The sequence below is a fragment of the Leuciscus leuciscus genome, assembly GCF_965113295.1.
Source record: "Leuciscus leuciscus genome assembly, chromosome: 2".
In the NCBI taxonomy this organism is placed as follows: domain Eukaryota; kingdom Metazoa; phylum Chordata; class Actinopteri; order Cypriniformes; family Leuciscidae; genus Leuciscus; species Leuciscus leuciscus.
The window spans coordinates 44,073,916-44,095,608 of NC_138726.1; the positions used below are offsets into that span (position 1 = coordinate 44,073,916).

Below are 21,693 nucleotides of genomic sequence, written 5' to 3' on the forward strand. Positions count from 1 at the left end.
CGTGCCGAGGCACAGCCCACGTAAAGTTGATAATTCCGCGAATAACTGCAATTGAAGATTTCGAACAGAGATGGCGACAAAGAGGAAAAACTAAGGACTGCAGCTTTAACATACAAAGTTTAAAAAGCCAAAGTAAAAAAATAAGATTTCAATATAGATTTAAACTCTCAAAGGGATGGTTCGGAGTAAAATCAACCTAGTGTCCTTTTGCACCATGACATCGAGCCAAACACCCCCCCAGAAGCCTTTTTTCCCTTGGTTGAACATTTTTAAAGGTAGAGCTTATTTCGAGATATCAGCCGAATGGCTTAGTGCAGGCGCTATTGGCTCCAAATTTGTATCTCGTAAATTACCCCACTAATAATGCCCAGAATGGTACCAAACTTCTACAGTAGTACAAACAGGTTCTGTACACATAAAACGATGCATTGGAAAGTTTGTAAGTACATCAGGAGTTTATTTAAATAACACTTGCCTGACGGCTCATGCTACCGCTAACCCAGAAACCGACGTCACTTCACTGAGTTGAGAAAAGCACGTAAAAGTCCTGACAGAAAGCGATGCATAAGGATGTAGTGTAACGACGAATTATTATATTTTCCGAAGGGTTGACTAATAATAGTTATAAACTGGTACTACCAACAAAATATTAGTGCATTCTTGGAACTGGGCGTCTTTACACTACATCCTTATGCATCGCTCTGTGTGCGTTGATCCATGAATGTACAGGAAGCGTTTTACAAATGTGTAAATGAGTATGAGTTGTGTTTCTGACAAAAATTTGTGAATGTTTTTTATTTGCAAATCTCATTTAATTTATTTGTGAATTTAATTCATTTTTGTGAAACTCCTAACATATATTTGTGAATCTCAATATATTTATTTATGAATATGTTTATTTTTTGTGGATCATAATCTATTAATTTGGAATAAAGGAACAATTTTTACCTCATACTTAGAAGTGTGTGTGAGTAACTTACAGCTGTAACTTGATGCTATAGATAAATGTTTTGTCTTCTGTTCTACACTTCAGTCTCTTATTCTTACCAAGGCTGCATTTATCTGATCAAAAATACATTAAGAAAGAGTTGTGAAATATTATTGCAATTTAAAAAAAAACTTTGTATTTTTTATATTTAATTTAATATGTTTCATAAGTGCTTCAAAAGCTTTTGACAACAGAAGGAGCCGATTGCCATTTTAAGCACTTTAAATTGACTTTCTTCCACCTTTCTCTACCCTCTTTTTCTCCCTTTTCTCATCCCTACATCACACACATTCTAGACTGTTCCTTTGTGAGTGAGAATTACGCTAATTTAATGTTTCTCTAATAGCTGCTTCTTTACCCAGCATGCTCTGGGCCTAATGGCACTCATCATCCTCCATTCCTACGCTTATTTCCTGTGATTAAGAACTGCCATGGCATCATGGTTGCTTCTGTATAATTTTGTCCCAATGTTTATCAATTAAAGCCTGTCCTCTGTCTTCAAGCAGCAGACTAATTAGTCAAGCACTAAACTGAAATGGAAGTGAAGCTACACTGATGGCTGTATTGTTTGGAAAATTATGTGGAATTTGTACATTGTGTCCGTGCAACATTGGATAAGAGGCCTTTGCTGCTCGGACAATCCGGATCTGAGTCAACAGGTTGAGGAAGACATATGGACATTCATTGGGAGGCTGAGTCATGATGAGGGGGTTATTAAGAGTAAATTAATAGTTGCTCTTAAATGCTGTCTTTGGCATCTGGAAACAAACCTAAAGTGGAATAAAGTTTGCCTATCTGTGACGTGAGTTGTTTTCTATATTCATTAAGGAGAGACACAAATCTGCAAGTAAAAAGAACAATTTAATAACAGTGGAAATCTAATAAATCATCCACTCTAACAATATTATTCTGTTATTTCAGTTGGTTTGATTCTTTCATAATGGCAAACTCAAAAAAAATAATAATAATAATTTCAAAACCTTGCCATTCATAAGCAAAATGGTGCATATTTTCTTGGAAAATAAAATAGTGCATCATGTCCTTGGACAGGTTCAAACAAATTTCAATATATTCTATTTTAAGCATGAGCTGGAAAAGAATAGTTTCAGTAAAAAGTCTCCTGTGCTCCTGTAACATAATAAATCTGATATTTAATATTATAAATTAAATTCATCATAAAACAGTACAATAGTACAGTAACAGTTTTCCTAGTCGCATAATTTTGTATGAGAATATTTAACTATTTTTAACTATTGATAACAATTTTTCTGAAATTTGCTCAATACAAGTAAAAAATACAAAGTTCTCTCATAAAACTCTAGATGGCGTTGACTATCCTTAGTCCTTAACGCAATGTGCTTGCAATTACATCATTCTCTACAGGGCACAGCTAATTGGTTCCTGCTGTATCAGCAGCCAATGAGCTTGCTCAACATTCAAATTTGCGGTCAGCATTGGCTGTAGCAGTTGCAGTGTGCTTTCAGAAACCCTCCACCCTCCCCAGCTCCACTTGTATAGATCTGCTATGGGTAATTCATGCACACTATTTTGTTCAGCAGCAGCATGTCTTATGCCGAGTTCACACTGAACGATTGGCTGATTTCCGCTCGCCGACAGGTTTTGGGAGATCACCGACAAATGCCCAAAATCATAGGCAAATCGGTGCTCGTTCACGTGAGTGACAGTCACGCAGTGTGAATTATCAAAGATGCGATCTGAGAGAATCACAGACGAGTCCCCGACGCCCGTGAGATAATTTGACATGCTAAATATCTGGACCTGTCAGCGATTCAAAATCCTGCGGTGTGAATGTGTTTCGACTGAAAAACATCGGTGATGACCTACAGCCAATGAGAGAGCAAGATACAGGACGGCGGAATGTTCGGGTAGGAGTTATAGGCAAGAATATCAGTATTTTGATAGATATATTTACAGTTATATCAAACAGAAACAAAGCACAAACATTTGCTTGACCAGCAGCAACAGCAGCACATTGCTTTAACTCTCTCTCTCACTTTGCAGAACAGATAATCCTTGCTCCCCTCGTCTCCCCAACCATTTCCTCCACCATAATTGTTTTTTCTTCTTCTTCGTGTGATCTTGCGTTATTTCCTTATCACTTCTTGTGTGATTATTTGTGACTTTGCATGCGTTTGGTTGTGAAACGTAGTTTGCGGACCAGATAGAAGTTGTCCGTGATTCTTTTGTAAAGTCATGCAGTGTGAAAACCCCTGTCGCAGATCCATCGTGCAGTGTGCACACAGCAGCTACTGAATGTTACCCCAGATAGTCGTGCAGTGTGAAAAGAACAGTGACCCGACTACTTTGAAAATCGTGTAGTGTGAACTCACAGCAGTATGTCGTGTAGACATATATGTATCGACAGTAGCAAGTCCCGTGCTCTGCAGCAGCAGCAATAACCAACAGCAACAGCAGCAGCAGCGTAGCAGATCTATTCTGCCAAGATCAAACATATCAGCATTGTCATATCCATTAGCATGCCAAACACTTCGGAAGTTGTCATGACAGAACTGTAATTAGTGCTACATCTGTTAATTGATAGGATGACTGGTCCACCTTTTGACAGTTACTGAAGAATTTATAGCCATAATGTCACACAAACTGATCATCATCACAGTATAGTTTTGTAACACTTTTAAATATGTTTCATAGAGTGTCTCTGAACAGCTCTGTGGCACAAAATTGTTTTAAATGACCTATGTCACCCTCGATTTCACAGTATTTTAAATGCCTTTGCTGTAGGACAATCATTACAATGCCAAAGACACACTAAATATACCTGAATGTGTAATTTATTTGGCAAAATGTGAGAGAAGTACCTCGTTTTCAGTTAATCGCTTCTTTAGGTCTTTAGCCCATGACTACTTTGCAGACCCGCACACACTGATAGTGGCCCGCAGAGGGGTAAAATTAGGATAATCTACAGCGGAAGCTCAGTGAAGTCCACATGTAACACAGAGTGGCTTATCGTCATCATCAAGATAATAATGATCTGCTCTAGCAGCAACCTGCACTCTGTCTTTCTCTTCCATTTATGAGATGCGTCATATGGCTAGGTCAAATCCATACAAGTGCCAGGAAGTGAAAAAACAAATTAGGACAACGAGAAAAGAGAGAAAATGAGAGCAAGAAACGTCATAAAGTATTGGATCATTCTATAAAAGGCAAATCCTGTAACTCAAATCAAGGGAGAGCTGAATCTTGCCCTTTGTACTTCCAGAAGTTTTAAACACTGCATTGCTTGCACAGATTTTTAAAAAGTTTGACAAAACTTCTAAGTACCAACTAGCTGCTGTTACTCGAATATTCACCAGCAAAAGCACTTCGTAGAACTGTGTCCGTACACCTACCCCTGCTTTTCCCACTCTGAATGACAGAGCTGGATTTCATTATGAATACGAGAGGAAGCTCAGTGCTGCCTACCTTTGTTGAAACATGGAACTGCAGTCTTTTCCACTGTAGAAACTTGAGGCATCAGTTCCAGTCTTATTTTTACGGGTTCACTATCTGCATTGCTGCAACCCTCATTGATGTACAAAGACACAGACACTGAGAGGAGAATTAAAGAAGGAATAAAGTGAATTAATGAAATTCCCCCAAGGTCAATTATGACCCATAAAATTAAATTTAGTCTAACAGAATTATTATTGTGATTCACTGTATAAAATGTATACAGATTATTATCCTGCCATCATTATTAGATATTACCCTGCCACTGACCATCTGCAGTTCAAACTTATTTTTGGTTTGTATTTGTACTGCTGAAGGAGAGAAAGAGAAAGAGACTGAGAGAGAGGATTACTTTGGACTTGCAGATCCTCCAGAAAGATAGTAATAAAGCAATCAATGATCTTATAACACAAGGCTAATTTAAAGTTGTTTATATGTGTGCAAAATAATATATAAAAAAATATTCTAATATATATATATATATATATATATATATATATATATATATATATATATATATATATATATATATATGTATATATATATATATATATATATATATATATATATACTGTATATATATATATATATATATATATATATATATATATATATATATATATATATATATATATATATATATATAATGTTTCTTTTATCATTTCATTCATCAAAAGCAGAGAGACATATTTTTGGTTTTTATATACAAGTTGGATTTATAATTTCCACCTTTCATTTCTCTTATATTATCTTTTTTTGTGGAGGCTTTAGTATTTTGTATTTCATTCAGTATTTTCTGCTGCGTGCTGCACAATACAGAGTAAATCTTTCATTTTGCATCACATATTCTTTCTTATATATTGGGTCCACAGGATAATGCATGTTTTCCTCAGCATGTTGGATGCTTAGTGAACTGAATTTCATTCATAAAAGCTTTACGGAAGAGGCCTACTTTAAACCTGTCTGCTCTGTGCCTGATAGTAAAATACACACAAAGGACTGCTTCTCAGACGCAGATTATGTCAAATCCAAGATTAAATTTCACTGTCAGTTATAGCAGTCCCCTCTTAGTCCTGGCCTTGGTTTAATCTGTTTCAGGAAAACTGGTCCAAAATGCTGGAAGTCTGAGCATCAACTTCAAAGAAGTCATCACACACTTCTGGCTATTGCTGATAGCTTACGTTTTGGTATAATTGAAAAAAAGTTTTAAATGAGTTTGAAGACAATAAAAAAATATTTAAAAATATAAAATAATAAAATTGAGCTACACTGTAAAAATAAAAGGTGCCTGGAGGAACCTTTTGGGGTTCTTCACTTTGCCACACCGGCGGAACCGTCTGTAGATCCTCTAGGCACCCTTTAAAAAGGGCCGGTTCTCTGAGGAACCACACAGGTTTCCAGAGGAACTCTTATATAAGGCACTGTGTGGAACCACTGTGGGTGCCTCCAGGAACCAAATTTCAATTTTATTTTATTTGTATTAAATTAATTTCATGTTGTTACTATGGTTACCACCATTAACTTCTATTATAATAAACAAACTGAACCAAATACAAAATAAGAATTGTTTATTACATATTTTAGATCCATTTTAATACATACACTTCATTGCACTTGGAAAAAAAAGCTAGTAATAGATTAATATCAATGAATACACACACAAAAAAAATTGTATAATACATAAGTAACATGAATAATCAACCATGTGTATACAATAAGCTACACAAGAAAAGACATCTCAACAAAATGCATGGAAAAAACATGTTCCAAGTAATAAATCAATGTAAAAAATAACAATTTTGACTAATTAAAAATGTCCATCTTCACTTAATTTTAAAACATGTTTCAGTCCGCTTGTTAAGTCTGACGTCCCTGTTTCCAAGTCCAAAAGCTCTATCAGATGCCAAAAACAAACAACAAACAGTGCTAATATACACTCATTGTGCTGTAATATTCCTGAAAATTATGATCCTAACCTTTATCTCTATTCCGAAATCTCAGATGGTTTAGTTATTCAGCTATTTTGAATCATTAAATGTTGAAGTCTGGGATGCCGTTAGACTGAGACTGTAATGTACACTATAGCTTTTGAAAAGCTTAAATGTGTGACTTGAATCAACAGTTCCCATAAATGGTTGTTGAGTATTCTCAATATCTAGAAACAAGATAGAGGAAGTAGAAGTAGAGGTTTCGACCCGGAAACAGTATTCCTTATGTCACAACAAGCAGAAAACATTTTCCATTTTAACAGAGTTAAGGTGCAGTAAAGTTATCTGTTGTTCTGTGAATGTTCACTGGTGAATTCACTCATTTCAATAAGAATCCACACGATCAGCAATTTTGTGTGGTGCTTCATACATTACATCGCTACACTGCTGACAACGGTCAATGGACATTTTTGCCTGCGTAATTTCACGAAATTCACAAATGTGATGCACCTTTACTCACTGCAACATAAAATGCAATCAATTATAAAATCTTCACAAGGGACACGTGAGGTACTTAACGAGTTAGAAAAGTGAAAAGGTGCATCAGCTTCATTTTCCTGTTTGTTTTTCCTCTTTTCTGGTGGATGGTCCAGGCACTTCAGTGATTTTCAGGTCTACAGGAGGATTTTTATTCTTGATCAAACTTGTATTTCAGCTTACCAAGATCCCTGCAAAGTACAAAATGTACTGTTAGTAAGGTTATTAAAGTGATAGTTGTGAAATTTTAATAATTTCCTCAGCCTTGTGACGTTCCAAACCTGTTTGACTTTCTGTCTGTGGAACCCAAAAGCAGATCTCAGGCATAATGCAACCCGTCACCATTCAATATCACTGCATGAAGCACAAGCAGAAAAAAATTGTGTAATTCATTCATGAAACTATTCTTATGTACACTTGTCTAGTTCAATTCAATGCAACAATTTATGTAAAAATGGTTAAGCTCCAAAAATGTCCCAGAAAAGATCCTAAAAATAATCAATGAGTTCACAACTCATGTGTTATGGGTTGTGTTGTAAGTCTTATGAAGCCATATAATAGCTTTTTCCTTCTTTTTTTTTGTCGAAAAAGACTAAACTTGAAGTTATAATTCAGGGTTCAAATGTCTTATATTCAAATGCATATGATTAAGGTATAGCCTATAAAAATGCATAGCATTATTGGCTCCAAACCTGTGATATTATTTTTCTGAGTAACATGAATGAGATTTGAGAGCATGAGGGAAGATTTTCAGAGAATAACTGATTAAAAAACACAAGTACACAGTCAAACAATACAATTTCACACAGAGAAAGTTCATAGTAATAAAGTACTTGCATGTGGTGTATAGGTAACTTACTGTAATTCAATGTTGCCTCTGAAATGTTCAGATTATTTTAGAAATGTACTGGTTGTTCTGGGGAAACAAAAGAACAAAGCTGATTATTCACAACATAATATTTATTGACCAGTAAATGGCTTTAAAATGGTTTTTGAGAGAATGAGGGCACCTGTAGTAAGTAAAGTTAGGCTAACGTTAAACAAAAACAGACCAAACTATATTAACCTGCTTTTGTTATTCATAACAAACGCCAATGACGACAGCAGGAATCATCTAAATTAGTTAGGCTATATCAGCAATTTGAAGACACGGTTTTACAGAATATGTTGAATTGAATGACTAAATCAATCTAAGACAATAAGTCAATAATTTCCATTTAACGTTAGTTAGCATCGCGGCTAAAACCTTCATACCAGATACTGTGCAATAAACGAGTGGTAAACACTGTAAAAAAGTAGTAATGTATAATAAATTTAGTTTATATATATGTGTGTTTGAATATATAGTGAGTAGACTCTGTATTTATATTTATTTGGCGAGTTTACAAACCTTGTAATGGAGAGCCGAACAAACGGCGGAAGCTTTGATGAGAGGAGCCGTTACCCGATGACGTCGATCAGCTGAGCTTTGTTGCGCGCGAGCAGCGCGAGCATCACTGAAGCGACGACAGCAGAGGAATAGCAGCAGTTTCGTGACAGAATAAAACTTTTCTCCTCCTGATTCTTCTTCAAATAATAATAATTTATGAAGAAGTAGGTAAAATTATTCTTTTATTACTATTATTTATTCAATAATAATTAATTAATTCTTATTATTAATATTATTATAATTTAGTGTTATTGTTTAAGGTTTAAATTAATCAATAAAATAGGCCTATAGATACTAAATAAATGTAAGCTACCCAGGTGATAAAAACGTAGGCTACTGTTAAATGTATTAAAAATGTATTAAAGTATATTTGTATTGTAGGCCTACTAAAAACACACTCGAGTACATTTTTAATAGTACGTCTTTTTCACCTGGGTATGTATACTGAATCAAACTTAAGTAGCCTATAATAATAATAATAGGATAATAATAATCTTATTCTGGCCTCACTGAACCATTAGGTTCCTCCAGATGCTGGCTTTAACATAAGAGATCTTCCAGGAACCACTTAAATGTTAAAAGATCTTCCAATAACCCTTTTATCACATTCAAGTTCCTCTATTTTCCCCCAAAGCACTTCGAGGTCTCATAGTAATGAAAAGGTGACTCCAGAACCTCTGAACTAAATACAAAGTGCTTAAAGGATCCCATAAGTTCCAGCAAGAACCTCAAAGATTGTCAATGCTCCTCCAGTAACCCTACTATAGGAGAAAGAGCTTTGAGGCACTTAAATTACATTTTGAAGTTCCTTGAGTATCCGACAGGATATTTGAGGCTCCTTTAGTTTTTACAGTGTAGTGTAAATTAATTGTAAAAGTAGGCTACTGAACAGTGTTAACATTAACATTCATTCTCACAGATCAGAGTAAACATTTTGTACAAATAAAACATTTTGAAAACTGTTAGCCAAGAGTTTAGCTGTATAAATATGATTGAAATCACAGTGAATCATTTAGACATATGCTGACTATCGGAAATTAAGTACTTTAACTCATAGAAAGAAAACAGTAACTCATGACAATAAAGTGACTCATTTAGTGCAGTTTTCATTCCTATCTTCTGCTCTTTTCACTAACATACTGAAATGTTTTCTTCACTGAATACCAACCAGTTTGTGACTGATAATTAGCTAATGAGTTAATCAGTGACGCAGTTGTGAAATTATGACTGAGCCTTTCTCGTATGTTAATAATTCAGTGTCACACGGTCCATGTTCAAACGTAATGCATGTCAGAAAGGATGTGTCAGTATGAATGTGACAAAGTTAGAAATCTGATTTTTCATAACAGCATGCATGAAATAGTGTAAACCTCTAATGTAAAGAGAGTGCACAAGATGTCTCCATTTAATGAAGTTGATGGCTGTAATTGTGTGTCTGGATGGGTTTCTTGTTTTCATGTGTGCTCGTGAAAAGAGGGAGGGAGAAAGTGATCTGCTCTGTCATGAGACGCTCTGTAATAAGGTCTGGTACGAGGAACAGACGGACATTATTTGAGAGACAGAACTGGAACTAAATGAGTGTAACGACCAGCCAAGTGCTTCAGCAGAGCAAGAGTGACGTGAAACTAATGGAGGAGGAGAAACGAAAGGACAGAGGTGGAATAGTGAGAACGGTGGAAGGGGTTAGTGTGCCGGAAAGACATAAATCATGGTTGCAAAGTAAAGAGAGAGTGTTACAAAGGAAATAGTAGCAACATGAAAGAATGTGATGGAGAAAGAAAGAGAGGGGGAACAACAGAGATGGTGAGAGGAGAAGAATAATTTGCTGATGGATAGATTCTCAGAACATCCATTACACTGTTGCCTCTTTCTCAGACGTCACATATTTTCTCCAAGGGCTCCTCGTCCGCTTTTCCATCATGAAAGGCAATTACAAAACACCCTAATGGAAAAAGAGGCTGATTTTCCACAGAGTTAACATTCTTTTTTCTTGTCACTGCCAATATCAGTTGACTAACAGCTGTAATGTATTGTACATAAAGTGAGAGACACATTTTTTTTTTTTTTTTTTTTTTTAAGTTTAATGATTAATTTTGAAGTTATTTTTTGTACAGTTTTATAAAATTGTATTTTTATAATAATGTAAGATACAAAAATATACGGTTGAATATACAGTATATATATATTTAAAATGTCTGCTATATATATATATATATATATATATATATATATATATATATAGCAGACATTTTAAATTGTAATAAAAAACAGCAATAGTGTGAAATGTTATTTTATGTGAGACTTCAATTTCAAAAACATTTCAAAAAAATTACCAATGGTAGTGTATTATAAATGTCACAAAGCCATTCTTTTAATTCATTAAATTAGACACTAGATGCTTCAAACAATCAGTTTGAAGTACTTTTCATTTTAAACATTCAATTCTTAAATCATCCTGTACTCATGAGGCATGGAGGAACAAATACATGCCTCATGTTTCTGACATCAGTACCTGTTATTGTAATGAGTTTACTGAGTTTGTTTGCCTTGTTTAACTCAGGCACAAATGACAAAAAGTGCTACAATATTGTTATACAATAATATGACTAACTGATTTAACGTGCTGAACAAATACTTTGTTTAAACGAAGCTGACAACTCCATTATGGCCAATACAAAACCAATCACCTTTTTTTCTTTATCTCAGGCAACTTTTTCTTTTCTTTATCCTCTTTAGATTAGAACTCTCTTTCCAATAACAGCTGCTCCCAGAAATCCCGGAGCTGCTTCACTGTGTCATGGCCATCACAAAACTGCTTTAAATCGTCAAATAGAGTCTGATGCATATAAATATGAACCACAACTACTCCTTTAATCTCACTTATCACACTGTCCAGGTGAGCTGTTAATGCCTTCTTTGCTAAAGAAGTGTCTGTCCCGTAAAGGTCGATATTAAAACGTAGAGACCCTCCGTTTAATGGAATAGGATAGGGAGGTGTGTGGAGGCTCATGAACAGAGGTTTCCCACCAGAACCATCTACAAACCATGTCAAGTTTCGCCTTGCCAAGACGTGAAGGTTACTCTCCATGAGTTTCAAGGGCTGCCAGTCCTGGATGATAGCATTCCCTGGAAGCTGAAGTTTGGGAGACAGGTCTGAATCCAAGAGAAGGGCCTTAAGAGCATCCAAGTCCTTTACTGACACTAAAGGACGGCTGCTGTTGGACCCATCTGACACAAGCAGTTTTTCCTTCAGACCTGAGACAAAGCTATCAAAACCCTCAGAATTCCCCAACAGAGAGAGAACAGCCTGGTTTAAAAGACAGAAAGAGAAAACAGTGAGAAATGTTGCTCTGGTTAGGATCAAAAGGTGGTGAGAGAGAGTCAAGAAGAAAGAAGACCTTTAGTGAAGTACATGATTCATCTAAGAACAACAATATAAAAAAAAATAATATATATAAAAAGATAAAAGAAATGCAGATTACTGACTATTTTGATGATCAAACAATGAAGTCTAAATTTACTTTTGCAACTGATTTAGAACATATTAAAAGGAAAGTATGATTGATAATGTTTGCTGCAACATGTTTTTCACTTACTGTATTTTGGGTAACACTTTGCAATAAGGTTCAATTTGTTAACATTAGTTAATGCATTAGATATCATGAACTAACAAAGTAAGCAAAAGAGTAGTGTTGTGTTCATTTATAAATAAATTCATCGTCAAAAAAAAAAAATTCGTTAATTAATGTTTGTTCATAAAACATGCAATAAAGTTGACATAACTTGAATTCAGCTATAAAGCAAATCTGCAGAAAACAGTGATGTCATCAAGAACTGAGCTAATGACATCACCGTTTTCTGCAGAGCTGCTTTATAGCTGAATTGAACTCATTACATATGAACTCATTGAACCGAACTGAATGAACACTGAACTGATTTCAGCTGAATAATGACACTATATTCTTTTTAGAGCTGCTTTACAGCAGAATTTCATTTTGTTTGCATCACTGAATCATTTTTCTATTTATCACTGTAAAGCTGCTTTGAAACAATCTGTTTTGTATAAAGCTCTAAAATATAAATAAAGGTGACTTGACATGAAATATTTTTCACTTTTCAAATTCACTCATCAATCTAACTCACCCGTCTGGCCAGCAGTGTGAACTTGCTCAGTTTTTCGGGCCCAGGGTCATCTCCTCTGGTGAGGCGTTTGGTCTTCACATTGGGGTAGACCTTCTTAATGTAGCCATCAACAAATGTCTGGATCACTCCAGCCAGACCACAGCCCCTTTCATTCGGACACACTCTTAATCCCTCAACTATCACAGTTTCACCTCCATCAACCACCAGGCCTGACTCCAGTGCCACCTAAAAGCACATAGTAATAATTATTTTAGGCTAAAAAATGTAAATACCTGTGTCTATAGCTGAATATTTTATAAAATCAATAGAGAACACAGTTTTGATGATAGCATTTACCAGATAAAAATGCAGCACTTCACTATGTAGTAAAGTTGAACTGTTTGGCTAAGTTAAGAGTGTGTTTAGTTGGTTGTTAATTGTTTTGAGAGCAGTGACCTGAGTTTGGAGAAATGTGTCAAATCGATTGAGAAAAACTGTAATATATGCTAATTACAAAAGCCGATCTGCAAAAGTGCTCCTCAAAATGCATGCCACCAGCAGAGGTTCACTGGTGTTGTGTAATAACACAATATAATACTTTTGTAACGATAATATCAAACAATTACAGTTGTGTAGTTGGCCTTATTTGACAGACTATAGTATATGAAGAACGAAGCTGTCCAGTGGTATAAATGTCATATCCAGAGTACAAGTATATGGGTCATGAGTCAATCAATATGTGCACAGCAGAGAACACAGGCACTGATGTGGTTAATTTCAGCCACAAGTTAAAATGTTGTCTTTCTTGAGAACTGCAAGCATTGTATTGATCAGTAGACACACCAGAGAATATTTGAACCATTCGCATTTTTCCTCATCATAGCGGTTAGTGATTTAAATAAAACACAGATGTTAAATGTTAATATAACATGTCCCTCAGTAACATTCAGGTTTAGATTACGAAATAAATAAGCTTTAGTAACAGTTCATTTCTTTGACATCCTAGTTTTATAATATAATAGATAATAAGCTTTGTATCCACTATAATACAGTGTGTAGGCTTTGATGAAAAATAACCTACGATTTAATATTTTCTCATGGCTTCTGGCTGAGGTTAAAGCTATGTAATATCAGAAAACACATGAGGTCTGTCAAACCTTTTTACTCGTGTATCGCTTACCAGCTTCCTATCTCTCCGTGCTATAATAACCACTCTTCCTGGCTCAGTCATCCAGAAGTGATAGCGATGTGGAAGGTAGTCATTGCCACCATATATGTCTTGTGATATGGCCATCACGTCATCGTAATCTTCTGGTCTGGCCAGACAGAAGATCAGTCCATCACTTTCACCCACACAGTGTGAATTCATCGTTGCTTCTGCACAGGGATTAATCGTGGACTGTAAAACACAGTATTTTTTGTGTGTCTAGTCTAGTCTCAGAAACAAATAAAAACAGATTGAAACAACAATAAAAGTCTAAAATATATAAAAAATTAAAAAACCTTATTTTTATTGATTGTAATTATTAAATATTGCAATCTAAAGTAGATGCAATTTACCAGAGCCTACGTAGCAGACAAAGTGTATTGAGCAACTTATGATTCAAACACCACCACTGCTAAGTGTGGAATGGATAACATTATAATTAAGCAAAAACCTAATATAATTCTGGATTACTGTCTACTAAGAAGAGAGTAGACTTGCTATGATCATGAGATCACTATAACCACTTATTATTAGAGCACTGATAAAAATGCAACTAGGCCTACACCTACTTTCAAAAACATAGCCTAAGCAAATTATCTAAGTTTACAAGCGATACACCAAAAGCCGTGCAGAAGATTTGTTCAGTAATGTAGTGTTTGATGGGAAACGAGTCTCAGTCTGCAGAACTTACCGCGTGATGTATCGACTTGTCGTGTGATTTTGACGATGTGTTCCAGAAGACAATAAGGACGACAAGTTCCTCCCCGGACGAACATGGACTTTACTCTTGCAGGCTTGTTAAACTTTTGTTGCCGGTTTTACAGACAACACTTAAGCCTAGTTTCAGACTAAAATACACGTTTGAGCTGTTTAACTGAAAGCAACTTGCACTGTATATCTTAAAATATGTCAGTGCCATTGTTTTATCTCAAGATGCATCCCAGTAATTGTTAACGTAACTAAGGTACGTTTATAAAAACTACTTAAATGACTGATTTGACTAAGGCCTAATCCTGGCTTAATCTGAGAATTGTCTGTGAAACAGGCATTTGTGTTTAAAATGTCCAACCTTTACACTCAGCCTGTACCTCTTTCTTTTGTTTTGTTGGCATCTTTAATCGTATGTCAATAATTATCCAACATTCGATACAGTGGGCACAGGGATCTTATTTGAGACGTTTCGAGTAAAATAAAAAAGTAATTAAATAATAATTAGCCTCTTTATAATACAACCTGAAGCCATTTCCTATTCAAAAACAGTATCGCAGCCCCACCTAGTGGGTACAAAGCGACATTGCAGTTTTGTGGCCGCACTGAAGAGAAAGCATGTCTAAAAAAGAGTATATGCTCAGAGGATGTAATGTTATGGAAACTTACAACCACGGGCAGGAAGTATAACACCAGTACAAAATCTAGATAACGGAAGTGCATAACATTTCCTTGTCCTGTTTAATATATAGTCTATCACTTATCATAATAGTTAGACCTGGCATTTATAGAAAGAAAACAATAGATTTGTAGGGGAGGGGAGATTCTTTATTTAACAAGTCATTTAAGGTATTTCAAAGTATTAAAAGGTATTAAATAGTAAAATGATCCTTTGATGTAAGTAAAATATACTTTTAGCATGACTTAATGAACAATAAGATACTTAGGCTAGGCATTATGAATGTTATAGGCCTATATATATATATGATACTTGGACTTGTGACTTAAGTTGCGAAAATGTCTGTTAGATTGTAACAGTAAAAGATTCATTAGATTATTCAGTAATTAAAAACATGCATGTTTCTTAATCTGAAAACAAAATATTTATTCATTTAATACTTATGCAATACATTAGAATTAGCTTTATCCTATTTTACTTTACACAAATATGATAAGGTTCCTCTGAATTGCTCTGGAAAGACTGGATAATATGAACTGCTGAAATAATCATTCAGTTGTATCTGGCCTCAAGAGGCTGCCCTCTACATTTCTCTTTGGTAAGGGACTCTGGCCTAACAGGTGATAAACGTGTCCTTGATCAGTCATTGTACCTTGTGTCCATGCTTTGGGTTGGCCTTGGTAAGACTTCCACAGCCGGCCATAGAAAAGGTCTTTTTTGATCTTGGCATATAGTTTTGAGGGGTCAAAGCCATTTGGAGAACTTTGAGAAGTTGGTGCATCATCTGATTCTTCTGCATGTGTCTAAAGTAAGAGATTTACATTTTAGGATGGTTTTATTATTGTTATTAGAATATCGGTATGGTAAAACAATATGTACTGAAGAATATATGTTGCCGCAAACAAAGGTCGTGAGAATTGGTCATGCAGAGCAGCGCTCAAACTTTAACCGCAACCATGCACGTTCTTTAGAAAATAACAGGAAACTGATACCTTTAATGTACTGTAATCACTTACTACTATGATACAGTGCATTCGAAGTTGGAAAAATGGCACAGTTAAAATTCAGTACACTCCACTTTTTACACCTTTGCACTTCAAATTCCAGATTGCTCTGTGAGCATTTCAACTGTGACGGCTGTTGATATGCTTTTTGTGAATAGTCACATTTAGCATTCATAATTCTTGAATGGTACTGAATGAGCCCCTTAATGTTTGCATGTTTAGAATTACTATTTAGAAGAATAGTTAATTATTAACCTCACTCATCTTCTTAACGACAGAAACTTTATCTCTAATTATTTATTCATTGTTTTCTTTATAGCTTTAAATTCTTACCTCAGACGGTGAGTCTGTCCGGTATGTTCGTATTTCAAAAGACTTCTTCCTGCAAGGTCAAATTTCCCATGAAATTAACAGTTTTTTATTTTTTACTTTTTATTTTATTTTTTATATGCAGCTTTTTGCTATGTTTTGATCTTAAATGTATTAGTTTATAAATATTAGTCTTCATTGTTTTTGTGTAAACATCTGTAAGATGTGATCTCTATACCTTCTGCAGTTGTTATTTTTGCATAAGTAGAATAGGATGGTCAGGATAAAAAGGGAAAGAATCGTTCCAATGATAATGGCACCCAAACGTCCAAATAATCCCAGCTTTGGTTTTTGCTCCATGTAAGTAAAATCTATGATGAAAATATCATAATAAAATTAAGAGTCTCAAATTTATGGCAGAGTATGTGTAGGACTAGATGTGCAAGCATTACCTTTTATCGTAGACGCGTTGATACCAACATCTTTCTCACTGATATCAGTACACTGCTCCAGTTTACCAGAAGGAAATGTTATGAACGCACAACAGATGTGCACACTCTCATTTGATGCTACTTTTATGAAAAGGGATTGATGTGGAGATGTTTTGTTCTGTATCTTCACTTTAGTCTTATATTCACCATTTATGTAAATTCCAAAACGTGGATGATACATGCCCAGTTTGGTGCGATTCGGGCCTCTTAGCATCTCCCAGTGGATTTGTGTCATATTTTCGTCCCCTGAGAGGACACAGGTAATGTTCTGACCATCTCCATCACGACTGTGACTGATGGAAACATCACTGTTTGATCTGCCTGTTAAAGAACACCAATGAAAAACATGCAGAGATTATAAGGATCACTGAGACACAAACCTAAAAATATTAAATAATGAATGCTTAGTAAAAAGGCTAAATGCTTACATTCAGAAAAATTGAGTTTTTTGTTACTAAGCCTGTCACGATTATTAATTAATCGTATGATGAATCACAATTATTTGAGATAACCGCAATAATTGTGCATTTTGCCATCCAAATAAAGCAAATTTAAGCGCTTAAAGAAATGCCATCAAATGTGGTAGAGATATTAGCTATTATAAAGTACATAGTCAAAGGTCTTCCTTCATATGAAATGAAGGCTTGCGTGTTTAATCAGACTGCATTATATTATATTATAAATAATTACATAAATACTTAAATAGATATTATTCAATTTCACTACATTACAAGTAAATCATATGGGCCTATATTATTATATAGGCTGTGTAAAACATTAGGCTTACACTGTAGTAACAAAACAATTAAATTAATTATTATTAATTGTATCGTCAGCGCAAAATTTTTGATCGTGACAGATGTAGTTACTGAAAAAAAAAAAGAAAGACTTTTTTTATATGGATTATTTAGTTAATCTTCCTATCCAGTAAATCTTTATTATTGTACATTTATTTACTAATAAGAATAATGCATGGTCTTTTTCAAACATATGAAGCCACAATGGAGGTGTTTGTTTTATATTTAGTCTCAGAAGTGGTTTATATAGGCCTTCCACATATACTACCCTAAACAATGTTTTAGAGAAACAAGTTTAAGACGCATGTAGAAACCACGTACAAGCTGTGTTTAGAAAAGAAAAAGAAAAAAACTCGCTCTATTACATTTATTAATCTTTTATAATAATAATAATATTTAAAAAAGTGAATTCTAAAAGTAAATCACTGAATGGAAATGAAATATGCTTCAAAGTGAAAGTGCTGTGAAGGTGTGTCAGCATTAGTGTGTTATCAATATCTGAAAATATTTTGATACATGATTAATTTACCATACAATCATATTTGACTTTAACTGGTCAAATGTAGAAATAAATTTGACATCCTCTGCTCAAACTAATAACACACTATTCACTTACCTGATTCCAGGAAGGCAAGTATGAGAAGAGCACAAAGAAAGTTGCTGCTCATGGTTGTCATGCTAAACCAACACTGACTTTCTCTTCTGCCTGTTTCCTACTTAGTCAGATTTTTTTTAGCGTGTTGTTATACTGACTTCACACTAGACCTCTATATCTTACCATCAGCCATTTTGAATTCGCTTTGTTCTTCTTTCTTTTTTTCCTTCGCTTTTTTTTTTTTTTTTTTACTTTTATTGCCAACTCAGATCTTTGATGTCTCTAAGAAGGAAATGATGCTTAGTGAACGTGGGAGTTTCCACCAAGCATGTCTTTCTACCCAGAAACGGCACTCAAATGACATTTTATGGAAATGTTTAAAAGTATAAGGCTAGTTGAAATGTAAAAATTAATATGCAAAAACTGTATGTAAAGTCATGCTCACCACATTAAAAAAATGCACTAGAAAATGACAATAATAATAATAATCTAAAGGAAATGGAATAATTTAATGGAAACTGCAAGGGTTGGCCAAAATAATGGAAACAAATCAAGTAGCAACTGCTTCAACTTCCATTCTCAGGGCAGCTTTAATCCACATTGAAAAAATGCCATACTTAAACTGTACATGATATATTGCCCAGCCAGGAAGTTAAAGAATTTTACTACAAGGTGACAGTTGAGATGACCACACACACACACACACACACACACACACACACACACACACACACACACACACACACACATAAATGTCAAGCTAGGGCTGTGCTGACATTCTAGAGCAGTGTTTGCCAACCAGTTTTTGTCTTATCCCCCCCCCCCCCCCCCCCCCCCCCCCCCCCCCCCCCATCTCTAAGACTGTAAGTACATTGCCAGCAAACCATAAAGATGTTCATTTTGACTTTTAATATAATTTAGTATTATCATTAATATCATTAAATTCTCCATTATTAATGTGAGTAACTTATTATGATGAACTTATTAAAAAAATAAATAAAAAAAAAGCCTCACTGATGTAAGGGATCATCTGTGTTTCATGTCTGGAAAATGTTCATTAGTTTCCATGGGTTTTCATAGAGTTTGATTATCAGCTGCACCTGTCGTTTGGTCTTGTATTTAAGTTTAAAGTTCTTTCAGTGCTTTGTCTGTTCTCACTGCCTAATACCCGGTTGTTCTGTTCCTGTTTTTTTTTCCCTAAATGTGTTTTAAGTTTTTGTGAAATAAAATCATTGCTGCTGCGATTAGATCCGTTTCCTCATAAATACCTGCAACCACGGCCGTGACAACTGAGTGCGTTCATTTCCTTTCAATAGTAGTTTGTTGTAACTAATTAAAAAGATTTATTCAGTAATGCTAAAGCACTGTAAAATATTGTGTGTATCTGTTAAATATGACATCTTCCATTATTATTAAGATTATTCAGATGAAGACTTGATTGCATTTTAGAAGCCACTTAAAAAGTCTTGCTTGCTCACTTATACGCATCTAACCCCCGGTTTTACAGACAAGGCTTAAGCCTAGTCCCAGACTAAAATGCATGTTTGAGCAGTTTTAACTGAAAGCAACTTGCACTGATATATCTTAAAATATGTCAATGCTATTGTTTTGTCTCAAGATGCACACAGTAATGGGGTTTTAAGGCATGTTTAAAAAACTACTTTGTGTCTAAACTATATGTCCTAATTTAACTAAAGCTAAGTTTATAAGAAGTTTAGACCAAGCAAAATGTCCTGCAAGAAAAGCAGTTCTCTTAGCAGGTTCATTTTGTGAGTGTGTAGGTCACATTGTCCTCTTTCTATAAAACCACCTTCCCTTTCCTTCTATTAATGGCGTTGGTCCTAATTTACACTCTGTCCACATCATGTGCTCTGTTGCTCGCTCTCTCTCTCTCTCTCTCTCTCTTCCGTTTTCTTACACACAGAAACACATATACATTTACACACAAACCTCTGCCCTGCTCTGACCCTCAACAAATCCATTTGAGTTATTTATAATCCATTAACATCTGCTCCCCTTAAAGACTATTCAGAGCTTTCAGAAAAAAATATTTGAAATGTGATTGTCTATACCATAGGAAGATGTAGCTTCTTCCAGAATTTATTTCTAACCCTGGTTTAACATTCACAGACACACAAACCCTGCCTCAGACTGCCCTGCTCTAAGTAGAGTTGAGACTAAACCAGGAAAATCTTTCTAGAGGCAAGACTGAGGTACACAGTTACACAGACACATTCGCACTGATGTTTTTAGCACTCTGATACTGTTGTCATTTACAACAGTTATGTAATATGATTCATTGTGATTCATCTGATCAAGATTGTGTTGTCTTGTAGTGTATGAGCTTAAAATAACATCTAATTAACTTTGTGGCTTTGTTCTTAAATTCAGTCTGCTTGATTATTTTCCTTTCTATTTTTATTACACATGTGCGTCCTTTTTTACTCTTGTATCCTCTGCTTCTTCCTCTGACCCATTTTCTCTCCTACCGTCTTTCTCATTCCCTCTCTCCACCCCTCCCCCATTCCCATCTGTCAGATGGACAGGTGTACATAGTACCGATGGTTTCAGTGTGTGTCTGTGTGTGCAGGTATATATGTTTGTGTGTGTGTGTGTGTGTGTGTGTGTGTGTGTGTGTGTGTGTGTGTGTGTGTGTGTGTGTGTGTGTGTGTGTGTGTGTGTGTTTATAACCATTCACAGGGGACATGTTGCATAATGCATCTATGTAACACCATATTCATCACCCTCTTTTCTATATTCTGTCTCTTGGAATACAATAGCATGGGTTTGGTTTGTGTACTGAGGAGAAAGATGAAGCCAGCTTGTGTGCCCGTCCGATCCAATTTCCCCCCACCTCTTCTTCTTTAACCCCAGTCTTACTTTCAGTACCCCTATAAGGGGTTTTATACCCTGAACCCCCACCCCCACTTTAACACACAGGCTGACCTCACTGCATTTTATTACACTGCAACACTGTGCTTTCCCATCCCCCTCCGTAGCTCTGCATAGCAAGAAATAGAGTTTGGGTAAATTCCACTCTGACGCTGTCTAGGCCATTGCTATTATATAACTCACAAAGGACCTCGTCTCACTCTCCCTCTCTCTCTCTTTTTAAAACTAGAATGGTTTAATGTTTTTAGTACATGCAGTACCATTTCATATCACATCTTTTTTGCAACCACGTAATCCCACCTCATTTAGTATTATCAAGGTCAAATATGATGATTTTATTTTGATTTGAAGAGCAAACAAAAATATAATTCCAACTGGGTCAGAAATGAACTTATCCTTTAAAGCTCAATTCATTTACAAGGGCTTTTTAATGTTTGTAGGGGTAATTTTTTCAATTACCTCATTAAATATATCTGTGTTGTTTTTTTTTATGTCAAATACTTCAATTTAACCAGTTCAGTCAATCACAATACTAT

General features: G+C 35.2%; 1 protein-coding gene and 1 long non-coding RNA gene across 5 annotated transcripts; both read right to left on the minus strand.

Annotated features, from left to right (window-relative positions):
• Positions 1-5,713: 5,713 nt before the first annotated feature.
• On the minus strand, positions 5,714-8,471 carry LOC309491376. The gene is made up of 4 exons (XR_014203090.1): positions 8,315-8,471; positions 7,784-7,840; positions 7,206-7,278; positions 5,714-7,115 (listed from the first exon to the last, which is right to left on the minus strand). It is a non-coding gene; the product is annotated as an uncharacterized lncRNA (long non-coding RNA).
• Positions 8,472-10,639: 2,168 nt separating this feature from the next.
• On the minus strand, positions 10,640-18,921 carry LOC309491362 (histidine N-acetyltransferase-like). Of its 4 annotated transcripts, XM_082160817.1 has the most exons (8): positions 18,287-18,921; positions 16,835-17,194; positions 16,621-16,753; positions 16,407-16,455; positions 15,722-15,872; positions 13,656-13,852; positions 12,497-12,721; positions 10,640-11,660 (listed from the first exon to the last, which is right to left on the minus strand). In XM_082160817.1, exons 1-8 carry the CDS (start codon positions 18,345-18,347, stop codon positions 11,091-11,093), a joined length of 1,746 nt encoding a protein of 581 aa, XP_082016943.1. In that variant the 5' UTR covers positions 18,348-18,921; the 3' UTR covers positions 10,640-11,090. The 4 variants fall into 4 exon arrangements, with proteins under 4 accessions (XP_082016943.1, XP_082016944.1, XP_082016945.1 ...); XM_082160820.1 differs by lacking the exons at positions 10,640-11,660; positions 12,497-12,721 and having other exon boundaries at positions 13,756-13,874; XM_082160818.1 differs by lacking the exons at positions 15,722-15,872; positions 16,407-16,455; positions 16,621-16,753; positions 16,835-17,194; positions 18,287-18,921 and adding an exon at positions 14,374-15,607.
• Between the last annotated feature and the right edge of the window lie 2,772 nt (positions 18,922-21,693).